Consider the following 19,941-nt stretch of genomic DNA (forward strand, 5'->3'; position numbering starts at 1 on the left):
CAACCAAAGAGAATTTGATTATGAAGTACATAATAAACTATTCTAATACAACTAGCTAAATAACACAAATACATACTCAATTAGAAGATATATATTTGTCTCAATTCTTGAATTTCTTCATGTGACATATATCTCGTTACAAGAGTCTATATCCATAGAACGACTTGAATTCATCTTTGGCTTTCTCTTCAATGCTCTGAACACCCATTTTAGCATCTTGACTGTGATCTGAATTGTGTGCCCTAACACAAGAATCACGGCAAGCCCTGCAAACAAACACTCCCCAATTTTGTACAAGTTAAGTCCTATATTCATGTTATTCCTGTCCGGAGTAATCATGTTTATGCAGAGGAAATAACTAAACCCCATCCCAGTGATGGCCACCCACATTATGATCATCATGATGTACATAAACAACTTCCGGTTTAGCGGTAAACCGCTTATCAACAGCAGTATGATACTGAGAGATGCAAGAAAGCTGGTGGTGTTGGCCACCAGGAACAAACTATAAACCGGCGGCTTGTAATAAGACATCACGGATTTCCCAATTCTAGCATTTATCAGTGTGCCGTCGTTTATACTAGACGGTGCAGGGGCGACAAAGGAATCGGAGTTTCTTGTAATAGAAAAGAAACCATTTAAGTCCGGAGTTTCGATATCTGACTCTCTTATAACTGTGTCGTTGGTTTGCAATAAACCGCCAGGAGGGCTGATAACTGCCTGGAACGCCATTGTTGCGAGCAAAGAAGCCGCCACCATTATTGCGTCTCGCATTTTTTGAACCCAGTGCTCTTTCGCATTTGGCGGCTTATTGGTATTATTATTATTTGGCTTTTTTCTTTTGTTTTTCTTCTTGTTTCTGGACTGTTGGCTCTGGGGGCTTTGAATTTGTCCGTCGTTGTTTATGTGCTGCTGCGATGCTTGTTTAGGTCCCTGCTTGTGCATAAGAAGTTGTGCAGTAATGTCGTCCATAGGTGTTAACCCAATCAAGTCTTGATGAGCATCCACTTCTATTGTAGTATGCTTCACCAAATACTTCACAGTCTGCATATATGCAACCCATGCTCTCTTGGTAAGTTACGTATCCTAGTAGCAATATTATATTCATCATCAATACTATGTTACCTTAAAGGCATGCAAGTCCTAGCTTATGACTCTATTTGATAGAGCTTATAGCTTATTTTAAGTTATTAATAAGCTATAAGCTCTGTTTGGTAATGTCTCCTCAAATCACGCACTTAAAGTTTTAAAATGGCGCACCTTAAGTTTCAACAACTGACGCACCTTAAGAATACAAATCACGCACCTTAAGCTTTAGGCCGATGCACCTTAAGTACACAAATCACGCACCTTAAAACACAAATTAGACACCTAAATTTTTAAAATGGCGCACCTTAAGTTTCAACAACTGACGTACATACCTTAAGCATATAAATCACACACCTTAAGAAGGAAAACCACGCACCTAAAGCTTTAGGTCGACGTACCTTAAATTTCAACACTGACGCACCTTAAGCACACAAATCACGCACCTTAAAATTGACCTAGATGCAAAAATTACCAAATTGTCACCGTATTTTTTATTTATTTATAATTTTGTTAATCCAGGACGTTGATTTAGGCAAGATCAATGACTCAGATTTAACCGCACAACCGGACGGGAATTGAATTCTATATATATATATATATATATATATATATATATATATATATATATATACACTAATAACAACCAAAGAGAGTTAGGCCTATAATGGGTAGAAAAAATGACGGGTTAAATTTTGTAATCAAATGAATGATTGAGATTGATCAGATTTTAATTTTTCATTGAGATTTCCTAATTTATCCTTAATTATATGATTATCTGTTGACTTTTGCATTAAATATTATATTTTCCGTTAATTCTGTTAGTTCACCCTTAACTTACTCATTGATTTCAATAAGAAAAGTTTTAAATTCGAACCCTATCCCAATCAAAGTTGGCATAATTAGTACTCTAATTTACTCTTATTAGTAAAAAAAAAAAAACAACTACCATGCACGACGCCGACTTGAAAGTTTAGAGACAACGACGTGAATGTTAATCGTGGCCCCCTCTCTAGGACGTGCCTATGAGAGTGTCTCCCTAGACATCTATGGTATATATATATATATATATATATATATATATATATATATATATATTTGAAAGGCATCTAGGGTATATATTGTTTAAGCTTTTCCGTTGGAAAATCCAACGCACTTTCATTTGTTGTTTTTCGTATACCTGCTATCGATCCAATTGCCAAGGATCGGAGTATCATGGACGTCCGTCAGCTTGAGGAACGATGCGCTGATCTGACACTGGTCGAGGAAGAAACCGGCGGCCTGGAGGCACCCGATCTCTAGTCTACCGGACACGTCGATCCACCATAACCTGATCGGGAGATTCCTTACTGATCGACCAATCAAATTTGAATGCATGCAACATGTCATGACATCTGTCTAGAGACCGGTGATGGGCATGCATGTGGCATCCTTAGCCGACGATATGTTTCTGTTTCAATTTCCCCACCCTAAAGATATGCAGTGGGTTTTGGACGACGGACCATGGTCGTTCGAGAATCACATGTTGATATGCGACCAGGTGTCCTCAGAGATGAGACCAGAGGATGTCGATCTGACCGCCGTCAATCTCTGGGGTCAAATCCATGGACTGCCGGTGACATATGCATCATCGGAATTCATTATGCGGATCTGAAACTACGTGGGCACCTTTGTAGCAGACGATCAGATGAATTTCGGAGGATCTTGGAGGAGTTATTACCGGATTCGGGCGAAGATGATGGTCACAGAGCCTCTAACGAGACGATTGAAATTGATCTGCAAGTAGGGGTGGAAATGGGCCGAGCCGAGCCGAGCTTTGAAAAATTAGGCCTGGGCCTGTTACGAAAATATAAGGCCTAGACCCGGGCCTGAGCCTGTATGTAGGCTTTTTGTTAGGCTCAAGCCTGAGCCTGCAAATAGCCTGGCCTGGCCTGAAGCCTCCTTAAAAGCCTGTTTAATATTTAGGTCATTAAAAATGTTTCAAAGCAAGTCCTACCTTGAGTCTATTAAAGCCTACATGTTAAAGACTTTTTAAAAACTTTAGTATATTTAAATAATATAAGAAATGTACCTAATACAAAATAATACATAATTACACAAGTATATCATCACCCCAATGCAAACATAATAGCAAATAAATATAAAATAAAACAAAACAAGTCACGACTTCAGCATGCTCGTTAACTTGTTTAGAAATAAATTCAATTGTATTATTGTTTGTTATCCTATATAATATTGTAAATAATTAATAATCAACTCACATAATTAAGTTGTGACATTTCATTAAATATTATGATAGTAAGAACAGTTAATAAAAAAAAATTACACAATAAGAACACTCATAGCAGGATTAACAACAATGTTTATAGTTGAGTCATAATTTATAATGAAATTTTGGAAGTGCAGGGTTAGGGTTTGGTAATTATATATACTTGGGGTTATATTCTAAATAATATATATTTATATATAGGCCAGGCCTGTAGGCCTGAAGGCCGAGCTTGGTATATATAGGCTTGGCCTGTTTAGTTTAATAGGCTTTGAAATTGGCTCAAGCCTGGCCTTTTTACTAAACGAGCTAGGCCTAACTAGGCTTTAATTAGGCCTGGACTTAGCCCCTAGAAGGGGCCTGGCCTATTCCCACCCCTATCTGCAAGGATGGCGACTCGAAGTGGATCACGTTTCGTTATGAAAGACTCACCACCTTTTGTTTCTGCTGCGGTTTGATAGGTCACTCCGACAAGTTCTGCAAAAAGGCGTACGAGGAGGGTATTTTACCAGAAGCTTTTCCCTTTGGGAACTGGATGAGAGCAGGTCCCAAACGACAGGTAAAACCGGTGGGGACTAAATGGTTACTACCATCCGTCACGCACTCGTCAACGATGGTTGCGAATCCTAACAGTGGACTATCACCGCTGGCTATGGTGACGATGGAGGAAAATGCGGGTTTACATGGGGACCTGAAACGACGACGCGAGGAAGAAGGGACATCTAGGGGTACACAAGAAGAGGATGTGATGATGGATGATACTACAAAAAACATGATGACGACGGCTCTGGTTGGCCAGGCTCGCCAGGCCAAATGAGTATACTAAGTTGGAACTGCCGGGGTTTGGGTGGCACCCGGACAGTTCGTGAACTCTTGGGCATAATGTCCAAGCAACCACCCTTTTTTGTCTTCTTAATGGAGATGAAAGCGAATGAAAATTTAGTGGAACAAGTGCGAGTGAAGATGTGATTTGAGGGAGTAGTTTGTGTGGAACGTGAGGGCATAAGAGGCGGCCTGGCGTTATTTTGGAGGGATATAGAAGCGGCCTCGTTACTGAGCTATTCCACAAATCATATCGACATGGAAATCACAATTCCAGATAAACCAGCATGGAGACTCACTTGTTTCTACGGAAACCCGAAGAGATCGAGGAGACATATTACATGGGACCTTCTGCGCAAACTCAGGGATAAATCATCCCTCACGTGGGTTGTTATAGGCGACTTTAGCGACATTGCATGTTTATCCTAGAAGAGGGGCACACACTCACACCCGGAAGCTCTCATCGAAGGTTTTAATGATACTCTTAATGATTGTCAACTGAGTGAGTTGGGGATGACGTGAGGCAAATTCACATGGGAACGGAGCCATGGGACAGACGCGTGGGTAGAAGAACAATTGGATCGCGCAGTGGCATCCACAGATTGGATGGAATTATATGAGGAGGCTATGGTACGCAATATATACACTCTATCGTCTGATCATAGCGCCATATTTCTTGATTTGGAGTGCAGACCAGTACGGGCAGTTATGCGGTCGTTTAAATTTGAATCTGGTTGGTTACTTGAAGAGGGCTATGCAAAAGTAGTGGAGGAGGCATGTCATCAGTCTATGGGCTTGACTTTCCAACAACGCATAGCTATTTGCGGACAACGACTAGGGAAATGGGGAGGAGAACATGTTCGCCGATTTGGTAATCGTATAAAGGTGATGAGACATAAATTAAGCAGTCTAAAAGATGACAGATCAACGCAGGCTGTTCAGGAGTTCATAGCAGCTGAGAAAGAATTAGAGGGCTTGATGAGGCAGGAGGAACTCTTCTGGAAGTAACGATCCAAACAACTATGGCTGCGACTTGGTGATTCAAATACAAAATATTTTCATAAAACCGCCACAGCTCGTCGTAGGCGAAACCTGTTGTTACATGTGTGAGACCATGAATGGGAGTGGAAGGAAGGAACGACAATGCACGATGAAATTCTAAGGTATTTTAATCACATATTTTGTTCTGGGGATACCTCCTCTAATCTCTTTGATTTTGTTAAACGGCTAGTAACAGAAGAGACGAATAACTCCCTGTTACAACCGTTTACGGTCTCAGAGGTTAAAGCGGCCTTATTTTTGATGGCCCCGGAAAAAGCACTGAGACCAGATGACATGTCTCTGGCTGTCTACCAACACTTTTGGTCTGTCTTAGGCCATGACATATCTATGTTTGTTCTTAATTGTGTGGAAATTCGAAGTTCCCGCAGGACTCAATGAGTCGAATATTATTCTGTTACCAAAAAAGAAAGTCCCGAAAAAGGTGACTGACCTACGGCTGATAACACTGTGTAATGTGGTTTACAAAGTGATAGCCAAAATGTTGGCTAACAGATTGAAGGGGATTTTAGGTCATATTGTGTCCCAATCTCAAAGTGTTTTCGTACCCGAGAGATTGTTAACTGATAATATAATAGCAGCAGGGGAAATTGGCCATTTTTTGAGAAGGAAAACATGTGGGGCTGTGGGGTGGGCGGCACTGAAGCTAGATATGGCTAAGGCATACGACAGGATGGAGTGGTTCTTTCTGGAGGGTATGTTTTTGGCACTAGGCTTTCAACGAGATTGGGTGGACTTGTTGATGTTATGTGTCTCTTCGGTTAACTATTCGATTCTAGTTAACAGGGAGACGGTGGGCATGGTGTGTCCCACTCGAGGAATAAGACAAGGGGACCCTTTGTCCCCTTATCTTTTCATCATTTGCGCGGAGGCTTTATCTATTTTATTGCAACGAGCGGAAGAGTGTGGGGATAGTCATGGAGTGAGGGTGGCACGGGGAGCCCGTCCGTCTCTCACCTATTTTTTGCTGTTGACATCTTATTATTCTTCAGGGAAAACTAACAAGAGGCCGTGGCAATTAAGAAGTGTTTGGACTTATATAGCACAACATCGGGACAAGTAATTAACTACAACAAATCCAGTGCTGTCTTTAGCTTGAACACAAATGCTGCGGTGCGGGAGTTAGTGTCAAGCTACATAGGGGTCCATGAAGAAAATGATCTAGGAAGATACCTCAGCCTTCCTTCAGTATTGGGAAGAAACAAAACCGCAACATTTCGTTTTATTGAGGAAAAAATACGGGAACGGATTGGATCGTGGCAGCACAAATTCCTATCCAAGGCAGGTAAAGAGGTTTTAATCAAGAGTATTTCTCAATCTCTTCCTATCTTCACAATGTCTACCTTCTTGCTACCGATCCATGTCTGTGATACTATTGAGAAACTCCTTAACCGTTATTGGTGGGGCGGTGGTGGTACAGGAACAAGGGGATACATTGGCTCAGTTGGAACTGACTGTGCGAACCATAATTCATGGGTGGCCTAGGATTCCGGAAGCTCCACGAATTCAACATGGCACTCCTAGCAAAACAAGGTTGGCGTCTGTTGATCCATCCAGAATCTTTGGTTAGCAGAATGTTGAAAGTTAAATACTACCCTGGTTGTGATTTCATGGAGGCAAAGATAGGAAGTAACCCCAGTTATATTTGACGCAACATCTTGGCGGGGCAAAAGGTTCTGAAGCTGGGCATTGCTCGCCGAATTAATGATGGAAAAGACACAAGGATATGGGGATGGGATAGCTCTCTGATCCATCGAGCCCAACCTTGTCTACCCCTTGCAGCGATCACTTAAAGGAGGTTACGGTACACGGGCTTCTTGATGAACAGGGAACATGGGACGTGGAGGTAGTGCAAGATTTATTCCAGGAAGACGATGTGCAGAAGATCCTCACGACGCCAGTAAATTCTCAGTTCAAGGACTCATGGAGATGGTTAGGTGACATACGGGGGATGTATATGGTGAAACATGGATATCGTGCACTCACCAATGTAGATATTCTGCCTACTGATAACAGATTCCATTCATGGAAAAAACTATGGTCATTACCAATACCTCCTAAAGTCAGAAACCTTTGTGGCGTTGCACTCGTGGTGTTATGCCGGTTCGCGAGAATCTAAAGACAAAGATGGTATGGTTAGGAAGTGGATGCCCCTTCTGCAGTTTTACGATGGAAACATGCGAACACATCTTCTGCGAATGTGTCTACGCTAGAGGACTATGGGGTGAAGTGGAGTTGATACAGGGACAAAGCTTGCAACAATTCATGGAAATCAAAAAGAGCGATCCAGACGTCGAACATGCTGTCCTATTGGTTGCGAATATCTGGACAATCTGGACGGCGAGGAACGACTTGGTATGGAGGCAAATCGTACCATCTGTGGAGGGAATGAGAGTTCAAGTCGAGAGATTGAGGGCATCATGGAAGGAGACGTTCGCTGGAAATCCACGAGCGACGGAGGAAAGAAACTCGATCTTCAGTCCGATGGGAACCTCTACCATTTAATACCCTCAAATGCAATATAGATGCAACCATATTCTTAGACAATGCAGGCAACGGAGCTATTGTCCGTGACCAGTACGGCCGGTTTGTGGCAGCAAAATGTGGCAGGCTTACGTGTACTCAGGATGCGTTCATGGCAGAGGTCTTCGCAGCAAAAGAAGCATTAACATGGCTGAAAGGTCTTCGTCAGAACAACATCATTCTGGAATCTGATTGCTTAAATTTCTGTAATGCTTTCAATTCCTGTGAAGTAGATTACTCGTATGTAGGTATGCTTGTGAAGCAATGTTTGTCAATTGCTTGTGACATAGGGAATGTCAAGAGATCAACGAATCGTGTGGCTCATGAGTTAGCTCGCGCAACCGATTCTTTGTCTGTCTCAGGAGTGTTGGCTGTTATCCCACCTTCATGTATTTCTCATTTGCTAAGCCATTAATGAAGTTGTTATGTTTTATCAAAAAAAAAAAAAAAAAGTAAACTAGTTTTTTACGCGCATTGCGCGATTGGGATAATGCCCAATGTTTTTTTTTTTTTTTTTTTTTTTTTTAAATAAGTACTTTAAAGTATATTAGGACAAGATTATATTGGAATTGTTCATGCATAGATAATTGAATTGTTGAATTTGCGTATTTAAATAGGTAATTCTAAGTTTACAAATGCAAGATAATATAGTCAAGATTGATTATAATTGTCAATAAAATAATTGTTTATGTATGGTTGAAATCAAACAAGGACATTGCGAGGTAGTTTCCCACCTCAATTTGTTGTGTGATTTGAATACTCTTTTTGTCAATAAATCCCCCCAAGTAGTTAATATGATTGGTTTAATTATATTTTTTTTAATGTTTTTAAAAACAATTGTTATTGTTATTGTTATTGTTATTGTTATTGTTATTGTTATTGTTATTGTTATTGTTATTGTTATTGTTATTGTTATTGTTATTGTTATTGTTATTATTATTATTATTATTATTATTATTATTATTATTATTATTATTATTATTATTATTATACCCGTCATTTTACATGTTAATCTAAATCGCTAATTTTTTCAAATATCTTTGTATCAATCGTTGATATAATTCGCTGGTCAAATTCGTTAATATAATCCGCTAACTGCTGATTGTCAAACAAGGACATTGCGAAGTAGTTCTCATTTCAATTTGTTGTGTTTTGAATACTCTCTTTGTCAACAAATCCCTCAAGTAGTTAATATGATTGACTTTACTAATTATATATTTTTTTTAATTTTTTCATGGTATAAATAAAATATTTGGTAAATAAATATATAACATTAGTTTGTATTATAACTTTGATATTTAATTAAAAAATAGTGCACAAAAAGGATAATAGATAATGTAGTGAATTTAATCAATTGATGAATTTGAATGTAAAGAATTTTTACATTTGAGAAATATAAAGAAAATATAACTAATAAAATTATTTCTATTAATTAATTTATTGATAATGACTATTTTTTTTGATTATATTCGCTACATTGCCTCTATAATGTCTTTATTAAAAAAAAATTCATTATCAATAAATTAATTAAGAGAAATAATTTCATTAGTTATATTGTCTTTATTTTTCTCCAATGTAAAATTTCTTTACATTCAAATTCATCAATTGATTACATTCACTACATTGTCTATTATCTTTTATGTGCACTATTTTTTAATTAAATATCAAATTTATAATACAAAATAATGCTATATATTTATTTACCAAGTATTTTATTAATACCATGAAAAAATTAAAAAAAATATAATTAATAAAGCCAACCATATTAACTACTTGAGGGATTTGTTAACAAAGAGAGTATTCAAATCACACGACAAATTGAAGTGAGAAACTACATGGCAATGTCCTTGTATGACAATCAGCAGTTAGCGTTTAGCATTAGCGGATTATATTAGCAGATTTGACCAGCGAATTATATCAATGGTGGGTAAAAAGATATTTAAAAAAATTAGCTGTTTAGATTAACATGTAAAATGACCTAAGGGTAATAATAATAATAATAATAATAATAATAATAATAATAATAATAATAATAATAATAATAATAATAATAATAATAATAATAATAATAATAATAATAATAATAAGGGAAAATGGCACTTTTCCCCCCTGTGTTATATGCTTATAGCACTTTTTCCCCCTGAGTTATTCATGCATCCACATTTGCCCCCTCAATTATTATAAAAGTGGCAGTTTTCCCCCCTTATAATTATAAATGGACATTTCTACCCTTAAAATAAATATTTTATTTATTTATCTTCTTCAACAAATTATTGCTTATACGTAGAGATGACCACGGTTCGGTTCGAACTGAACCGAACACTATAGCAATCAAATAAAAAAATTTCGGTTATAATTCATAACATAACCCAATATTTGGGTTTCCGTTTATTAAAATCATGAACTGGAAAAAAATGGATCCTGAACCGTGAACCGGAGGTTCAAATCAGAACAACTAGTAGCAATAGCTTAAAATTAGAATTATAATATTTGTAAATAGTGTATGTTTTTTTTTTTTTTCGCATTTATGTTGACTCTCACATATAAGTATATATAATCGCGATTTGGTTTCTATTTTGAATCGTCGGTTCACGATTTCGGATCCAATTTGAACTGTTGGTTCAAACTTTATTTTAATTTTTTTTTTATTTTTAAAGTATTCGAAAAATTCAACAATTAATGTATTTTATTTTTCCAAATCGTGGTTATAATTTGTTGGAGAAGAAAAATAAATAAAATATTTATTTTAAGGGTAAATATGTCCATTTAATATATCAGGGGGAAAAACTGCCACCTAAATAATTTAGGGGGAAAAAGTGCTATAAGTATATAACACAGAGGGAAAAAGTGCCATTTTCCCTAATAATAATAATAGTTTTAAAAAAATAAAAATAAAAATAAAAATAATTTAATAAAAGAAATAAAAATTTTTAAAAAATACAAATAATAAAACATATGGGGAACCGAACGTTCGACTCTTCTTAGTTTTGCCACTTTTCCCACATCGATGAAAAAAGTGGCATGAGAGCCTTGAGGCTCCTATAAAAGGAGCCTTAGGGCTCCAATTTAAAAATTAAGCTTGCCCATCCGTTGATGGGCAAACAGTGAGCCAGCAAAACTGGCTTTTGTTATTCAAGGAGTCAAAATGGTTCTACAGTAAACGCTAAATGAAAATATTGTAAATTGCAATTTTTGTGTTTTCAGTGATTTGGTATTAATTGTTGTTTCAAACTCTTGAATAACTAAACACTTTCTTTAACATTTTTATCTTTGGGTTACATTATAATTATAATTTTTAAATTTTTACTACATCTAAATTCTTTATATTAGGAATTTCTTTATCCATAATAATTTATTCAACAATAATGGTTGAACTCTGAGCAAAACATAAAGGACTGGTACCGTTGATTCATTCATTGGTCTTGTATATATGTGCATTCATTAAATATATTAGAATCCTTTGCAGCAATAATACTTTGTTACTATTTAAAAAAAATTTAGTAACAATTATAATGAATCTCTTATATTACATTGTATTCATATGAGTTATATATTTAAACATACAAATTCGACATTATATTACTTAATATACATTCAAATATTTATTTAATTATAACCATTGGCATTAACTAATTCTATTACGCGTGTAAAACTATATATATATATATATATATATATATATATATATATATATATATATATATATATATATATATATATATATTGAGTCGAGTTGGGTTGTAGGCGGATTTTGTACATAGAACTTGAATTCAACCTGACCCACTGCGAGTTTACTTTTTTTAAAACTCACCCTGACCCACCACCCACTATCACTCAAAACACCCGACCTATACAGGATGGATTCGTGTGGATATCCGGGGCAGATCGAAATTACCATTCTAGATATGATAAGATTAAAAAAGAAAACATACTATATATACATACCTCAAATTGTTTATCTGCCACTGCAAGATGCAGAATGGTGTGGCCAAAACTATCTCTCTGATTCACAAAACCCTCACCACCATCTCCTATCATCTCCACTAGAATCTTCAACGCCTCCAACTGGCTATGCTTAACACACAAATGCAAAATGGTCTCTCCCAACCGCTCATCATCCACACCCATCATATCAACCAATCCTCCACTTCTAGAAGACTTCCTTATTGCATCAATCAACTCCTTCAATACTTCAAGTCTTCCTTTCATGGCTGCCAGGTGGAGCGGAGTTAGGCCATCTCTATCACGGCCCTTACACATCCCGGGATCAGCTAACACCAAAGCCCTAACCACATCAACGTGCCCTTTGGCCGCCGCGAGGTGAAGAGGGGAGGAATGCTTCGAGTTCAACTCCTTAACGAGTTGGGGTTTTGTTGTAATGATTTCCTTAACAAAATCATGGTACCCCAACATCGCTGCAACATGCAATGGGGTCTCGGAATAAGTGTTCACTATGGTTCGATCCAGAATCAAAGGATCTTCATGTAACAACCTCTTTAAGGTTGCTACATCTCCCTCTAGTGCAGCTTCGAAAACCCCCCTTTCCATTTTGATGTTTTTTGTCACAGTATATATACACTGTTGAGAACGTTGAAAGAAGTTTGAGACAATCTCTATTGAGTTTTTTGACTGGACAAATTATATGTGTAGATGAATGGCTTGCTTGTCTTTCACGCGGCTTTAGTACAAACTATTCAAAGTATGAAATGCAACACAAAAATAACTTGGACTCCTTATTTATGGATTTTCTCTTCTAATTTTTTTTTCTAAATCTTTCTAGAGACATCTATCGCCTACCAATCCTCTTGGAAAGTTTTTTGTTGGTGAGCATATATGCTGTTTTAGCAATTTTGCTATCAGCATATATTCTAAATCTTTCTAGAGACATCTAGCACCATTGATTAACTTTGCCAATTGTACCCAAGCTAGGCTTAATGGTTTAATTTGTTTGAGTCCTATTTTTGGCCTTTAATTTATAAGTTATTCTAAAACTAGAAAATTACTCTTTGATTAGTGGGTATTAATTTGCCAGAGTCAATACCATCCGAGATCCTCCGAGTATAGTGATTTTGCCGCGTTTAGTCCTAAACTTTCAAATTGATTATTTGTGGTCCTTCGACTTTTAAATTTAACCATCTGTGGTCCAAGTTAACCACCCATGATCCTTCAACTATTAAATTTTAACCAACCATGGTCCTTTTAAGAGGACCACGACTGGTTAAATTTCGAAACTTGAAGGACCATGAATGGTTAACTTGGACCATGAATGGTTAAAATTGAAAGTCCAAGAACCACAAATGGTCAATTTGAACGTTTAAGACTAAACGTGGCAAAACCACTATACTCGGAGGACCTCAGATGGTATTAACTTGAATTTGTCAACACAATTTACTCTTTTTTTTTTCTTTTTTTTTTTTTAATACTCATGAGTCTTTACAAGTTAATATTAGGTGTATACTTTCTCAAACATTTTCAGTTCAAATTTAATTTTAAAATCTAAGTCTCCATCACCGAGGTTCAAACTTAGGACCACCCATTTGTAATGGTAACTAGGATGCCATCACACTAGCTACATGATAGTTTGTCTATATAATTTACTTAGCATCATCAAAATTTGTAAAACATAATTTCTAACAGTTGTAAAATTAGTTTTTTTTTTTTTTTTTTTTTTTTTTTTTTTTTTTTTTTTTACTCACTAGAAAGTCAAACTTCATATATATTTAAGTTACCAGGAAATTTGTAACTTCAAATCTATTTTATTATTATTATTTTTAAATATAAAATCTTAGATTCAAATAGAGGTTGATTTCTCAGTTAGTCAAGTGGTTGAATTTATATCTTATTTAACACAGTATAATTAAAGAAGCAAATTTGTAAAAATTAAAAGAGAGCTGAGTGACAAGATTTATAATTCTAACAATTGAGAGAACAAAAGTGTGATTTTACAGTTTTTAAAACCTATTAATTTATTTAAATGAAACATTAGGTCGTCATCTAGACAATGGAAATTCTACACTGTCAAAAAATAAGGTACTTATCATTATAAATAGAAAGAGTCTGTGATATTTTTATGAATAATTAAATTAATTATTTGTAATTTGTAAATGTCAATTCGATCGCAAGCCATCAACGACTTATTCAAAATTTGAGCTAATTACAGTTGATAGATAATCAATGGATAAAGACATATAGAGGCTGGCCAGGTGCATGGTATTTGAGAACATGATTTAACTAATCAGATGACAATTAAAAATCTTTTTGACTTTTTTGACTAGACAGATTATTATGTGTAGATAAATGTTGTATAATGGATTGCTCGTCTTTGACGAAGGACTCACAAGCAGCAGTGGCGGATCCAGAAAACTTATTCAGTGGGGGTGAAATGCATTAAAACAAAAGAGATAGTTTAATAAAAAAAAATAAAATACTTAAAAGTATAGAATAAATATTGTTGGATGTGGACGAAAAATAAAACACATCAAAACTTTATAAAAAATATTCATAACAAAATATGAAATATAATTAATTTGATAAATAATTCGAATAAGAAATACATTATAAACACATCTCATTATTAATATAAAAGAAAATTATATATATGTCTGTGTAAATCTCACAATTAATTAATACGAAGTATTTAAAAGTCATAAAAAATATAACATAAACGCATTGCCACTTGGTATAGTCATCTTTTGTTAACTTTTATCTATTTTGTTATACATATACTAAAACTTGTACTATATATACATTTATACATACAAGGGTTATATATGGGGTGCGGGTGGGGTGGGGTGGGGGAGGAGGGGGGGGGGGGGGGGCAGCTGCCTCCATGCTGGGTCCGCCCCTGCCAAGCAGCCATCTTCCAACAGTCACCTTCCGGCAAGCTAAACAGCTACAGTCAAAGCCTTAAGGGCATTAGTGTCTTTTCCTTCTATTGTGGCAGTTATAACTGCTTGTCCTGTATATATTTCTTTTTTCCTTTTTCCCTCCAATTGTAACATACACTTCTACTCTCTACAATGATCACACTCCAGTTTTCCCTTCAGCTTAGCTTGCATGATATGTTAATGTGATTTGTCTTAGTTCATCATGGTATCAGAGCCACACCGGAGATATGCGGCGGTAGTAGCGACGGAGACTGCCGGCGGCCGTGATGGAAATCAAAATCAAACACAGTTCACAACAAGTTCTTCAACTCAGAATTCAATGAATCTTCGCAACGATGAGGTCGATGATCCATTCTACCTTCACGTAGCAGAAAATCCTAATATGATCCTTGTTTCACCTCCGCTGTCATAAATCAATTATGCCTCATGGGGCAGATCGATGAGGATACCCCTAGAGGTCAAGAACAAACTCGGATTCATTGATGGATCAGTTCCATGTCCAGAAGTGACTGATCCAAAATGTGCAGTGTGGAGCCCTACTATTCTAGAAAGCATCATGTATTTTGACAAAGCCTCAGAGATTTGGAAAGCTCTCAACAAGAGGTATTCTAAATCTGATCCCCATAGGATTTTAGAAATTCAGAATGAGATTTTTAGGAACACTCAAGGCAGTATGTCAGTAAATGAATATTTCACCAAGTGCAATGCCCTAATTATGGCAGCAAGTGAATGACTTAAGACCCCTACTCCTATGTGAATGTATGCCTAGATGTTCTTGCACACTCATGACTAAAATGCAGAAAGAAAGGGAAGATCGATGATCAGATAATTAGGTTCTTGGAAGGATTGAATGATGAGTATGAGAGCATTAAATCAGGGGTTCTTGTTATGGACCCCATGCTAGACATAGAGAAGGTTCTCAAATATGACTTTGAAAGAAGAGAGAAAAATAAGAAACTCAATCAATCATAAGAGTGGTGACTTTGTTCAATCAAATGCCATATAAAACAACCAACCACAATCTGGAGAAGAACAGTCTGTTGTGGCTGTCTCAGCCTCTAATGGTAGGAAGAAATTTAACAGCAATGGAGGGAAGAATGTGCCTAAGTGTACCTTCTGTGGCATGCTTGGTCATACTATTGAGAAATGCTACAAAAAGCATGGCTACCCACCTGGCTTGGTTGCAGGCTATAAATCCAAAAATAAACAGGTTCAAGAGGTGCAACAGTTATCCAATACCTCTGTGAATCAGGTTGGAGACATAGGGTTGTCCACTGATCAATTTCAAAGGCTGTTATCCCTCCTGCAAAATCAGAATAAGGAGAATCAAGGGTCAACAAGTGCTGCTGTGACAATTGCCTCTCCTGGGATGAGATCAAACTTCACAAACTCTGGCAATGAGGTTTATCTCTAATTCTCATATTGTTAATTCTGTTTTAAATTCTCCTACCATCTGGATAGTAGACTCAGGGGCAACTGACCATATAACTTGTTCTTTGGAATACTTTGAAAGCTGTCATAAAGTCCATGGGATTTCTATAAAATTGCCTAATGGAAATGTGGTAGGTGTCACTCACATTGGACAGATTAGACTTGATGAACATATAGTTCTTCAAAATGTGCTATATATTCCATCATTCAATTTCAATATTATATCTGTCAATAAACTGACGAGACAATCTTGCCAGAAAATTGTTATGGGAGCTGATCGTTGTGCTATCCAGGGTCCTCTTGGAATGATGGATGGTTTTGCTAAGGAGAAAGGTGGGCTGTATTTGATCAATAATCCCCCTGTCAAGAAAGAGCCTTAGTATTCTGATAGAATTTTCAATATGAAATGTAATAGTCTGTTAGTAGAGTTGTCAATATGAAATGTAATAGTCTGTTAGTAGAGTTGTGGCACAACAGACTTGGTCACTATCCTATCAATAAAATGTTCTCTTTGAATGGAATAAAGAATACTAATCTTCATAAGCATTCTGATTTTGTGTGTGATACTTGTCACTATGCTAAACACAAAAGATATGTGTTTCCTGTCAGTAATTCTAGAGTTGAGAAATGTTTTAACTTAATACATATGGATCTCTGGGACCATTCACAGTAGCATATCTCAAAGGATACCATTATTTTCGAACCATTGTTTATGATCACAACATATTTACTTGGCTTCACTTAATGAGGACTAAGTCAGAAGTCAAACCTACATTTCAAAACTTTTACAACTATGTCAGCACATATTTTTCAACTAGAATCAAAGTGGTGATGACAGACAATGAAAGTGAGTTTATGATGACTGCCTTCTTCAATGAAAAAGGGATTGTGCACCAAAAATCTTGTGTTTATACACCCCAACAGAATGAGATAGCATAAAGAAAACATCAATACATCTTAAATGTTGCTAGGGCCTTAAGCTTTCAGTCTAGTTTGCCTATACAATTCTGGGGTCATTGTGTGCTGCATGCTTCATATCTCATCAATAGGTTGCCCACTAAGGTGCTTGATGGTAAAACCCCTCGAAAAGTTCTAACTGGAAAAGATATGGAGTATGATCAGCTAAGATCTTTTGGCTGTCTATGTTTTGGTTCAACCATTTGATCACATGGAAGGAACAAGATGCAATCCAAGGCTAGGAAGTGCATTTTCTTGGGAATTCTAGCTAATGTAAAGGGCTACATCTTGTATGATCTTGGCAGCAAAATTGTTTTTATTTCTAGAGATGTTAAGTTCTATGAACATGTTTATCCTTTCAGAAAATAGTGTTCAAAAGCCAGTCAGAGGCTCACTACAATTGAGATGTTTAATCCTACTTTACCACTGGTTCTTGCTTCTACTGAAACATGTTTCAATTCCCCAGAAATCATATAGAGATCTATTTCTGAAAACACTAGCAGGGAACCTGAGAATGAGATAGACATTATTGCTGAGGAAAATGAACATAGCTTTGAACTGGCAGGTGAAATGGGAAATGATATATCTATTAACAATGACTCACCACAAGGTTATTTGGATGTCAGTAATGATCCATCATAAAGTTATGTTGAGCAGCCCAGAAGATCGGCAAGATTAAGAAACATTCCTCACAGATTGAATGACTATATCTGTCAGTCCATGATAAGAGATAAACCAAACTTGAGAACATCCCCCATTCAGTAGACAAATTTATCTCTTATGATATTCTACCTCTTCATCACAAGGCATGGGTATCCTCCATCACCTCAACACATGAACCACACTCATATAATGAAGCAGTAAAACATGAGGCATGGATGAGAGCTATGGATTCTGAAATTGATGCCCTAATTCAGAATAACACATGGATTCTAACAGATTTACCAAATGGGAAATCACCAATTGGTTTTAGGTGGGTTTATAAGGTGAAACACAAAGCACATGGATCCATAGAAAGGTACAAAGCTACGTTGGTTGCAAAAGGATACACTCAACAACTAGGGGTGGAATACATTGAGACCTTCTCATCAGTGGCTAGGATGACCACCATTAAAACCTTCTTAGCTATAGTTGTTTTCAAAGGTTGGGACATCCAGCAACTTGACATCAACAATGCCTTCCTACATGGAGACTTAGAGGAAGAGGTATACATGGTCCTACCCCCAGTATTCAAGAGTGATAAACCCAACCAAGTCTGCAAATTGTTGAGGTCTTTGTATGGTTTAAAGCAAGCTAGCAGGCAGTGGAATGCCAAGCTTACAAGAGCCCTTATTGACTATGGTTTTTACCAATCTGCATCTGATCCTTCCTTATTTACTAAGAGTACAGACATATCTTTTACTACATTGCTAGTAAATGTAGATGATATCCTTGTGGTAGGAACAAATACTACCCAGATCAAGGAGTTAAAACAGCTGTTGGATAGATTCTTTAAGATCAAAGATCTTGGTCAACTAAACTATTTTCTGGGAATTGAAGCATTTAGAACTCCCACTAGCATCAATCTCTGTCAAAGAAAGTATACTTTGGAGATATTGAAATAAAATGGTTTCTTGGAAGCAAAATCTGTCAAGACACCTTTCACAGCAGGACAAAGACTCACCAACACTGATGGAAAACTACTTGACAATCCTGAGGTGTTCAGAAGACTGGTTGGTAAACTTCTTTATCTCACAAATACTAGGCCTGGCATATCATATGTAGTCCAATAACTAAGTTAGTTTGTAGACAAGCCCAGGGATACCCATCTGATTGAAGCACATAGGGTGTTGAGGTATCTCAAGGGCTCTCATGGAAAAGGATTTTTCTATTCAGCTAATTCTCCTCTCAAATTGCAAGGATTTTCTAATTCAGATTGGGTTACTTGCATTGAAATCAGGAGATCTATTACTGGATACTGCATTTATCTTGGGGAACCCTCACCTCCTGGAAAACCAAGAAACAAGACACCATATCAAGGTCATTGTCTGAGGCAGACTATAAGGCATTAGCTTCTACAGTTTGTGAAATCCAGTGGCTGTCATATCTCTTGGCAGATTTACAAGTTACCATTGACAGCAAGATCATTTTATTTTGTGATAACAACTCTGCTATTGCTATAGGGGAAAACCATGTTTTCCATGAACGCACTAAACATATTGAGATAGATTGTCATGTGGTGAGACAAAAGGTTCATGAAGGAAATTAAAAATCAAATTGCTAGCCATCCCTTCTTCCAAGCTGATTGCAGATGGTTTTACCAAAGCTTTGTCCAAACCATTGTTTGATGTCTTTCACTCTAAGCTGGGCCTTTAAGATATTCATGCTCCAGCTTACGGGGAGTGATGAAGGACTCACCAAGCAGCCATCTTCCAGCAAGTTAAACAGCTACAGTCAAAGCCTTAAGGGCATTAGTGTCTTTTCTTTCTATTGTGGCAGTTATACCTGCTTGTCCTGTATATATTTCTTCTTTCCCTTTTCCCTCCAATTGTAACATACACTTCTACTCTCTGCAATGATCACACTCCAGTTTTCCCTTTAGCTTAGCTTGCATGATCAGTTAATGTGATTTGTCTTAGTTCATCAGTCTTTCATGACTTCAATACAAACCATTCAAACTATAAAAGGTGACATTTCCTTTTTTATTGTAGTATATTTTCAAACAAATAATACCCGGAGTATCGGGTAATCGATCCATAGGGAAGTGGTTGTATTCAACACTAGCTACTAATTTATTCTGTGATGCTAATCTTAATGATTGACTTGGATGGTTGCATTAAATAAATAAATAAAATAAAGCAATGATTCAGGGTTTTGAAAAAAATGAGAGATTGAGATTCCTGGGATTCAAGTGTTTAATCCCCTAGTGCC

The 19,941-nt window shown here is 36.6% G+C and overlaps 1 protein-coding gene across 1 annotated transcript; it reads right to left on the reverse strand.

Moving 5' to 3' along the window:
• Window positions 1–117: 117 nt before the first annotated feature.
• LOC109150386 (ankyrin repeat-containing protein ITN1-like) lies at window positions 118–12,370 on the reverse strand. The gene is made up of 2 exons (XM_019298295.1): window positions 11,702–12,370; window positions 118–1,044 (listed from the first exon to the last, which is right to left on the reverse strand). The coding sequence occupies exons 1-2, from the start codon at window positions 12,302–12,304 to the stop codon at window positions 118–120; spliced, it is 1,530 nt and encodes a 509-aa protein (XP_019153840.1). The 5' UTR covers window positions 12,305–12,370.
• Between the last annotated feature and the right edge of the window lie 7,571 nt (window positions 12,371–19,941).

The sequence above is a fragment of the Ipomoea nil genome, unplaced genomic scaffold (assembly GCF_001879475.1).
Source record: "Ipomoea nil cultivar Tokyo-kokei standard unplaced genomic scaffold, Asagao_1.1 scaffold2279, whole genome shotgun sequence".
NCBI lineage: Eukaryota > Viridiplantae > Streptophyta > Magnoliopsida > Solanales > Convolvulaceae > Ipomoea > Ipomoea nil.

Excerpts from the sequence above, each read along its gene's own strand:
- LOC109150386 (XM_019298295.1), bottom strand. The coding sequence starts at position 12,304 with ATGGAAAGGGGGGTTTTCGAAGCTGCACTAGAGGGAGATGTAGCAACC. Across the intron at positions 1,045-11,701 it reads TGGCAGATAAACAATTTGAG|ACTGTGAAGTATTTGGTGAA; the intron begins GTATGTATATAT and ends GCATATATGCAG.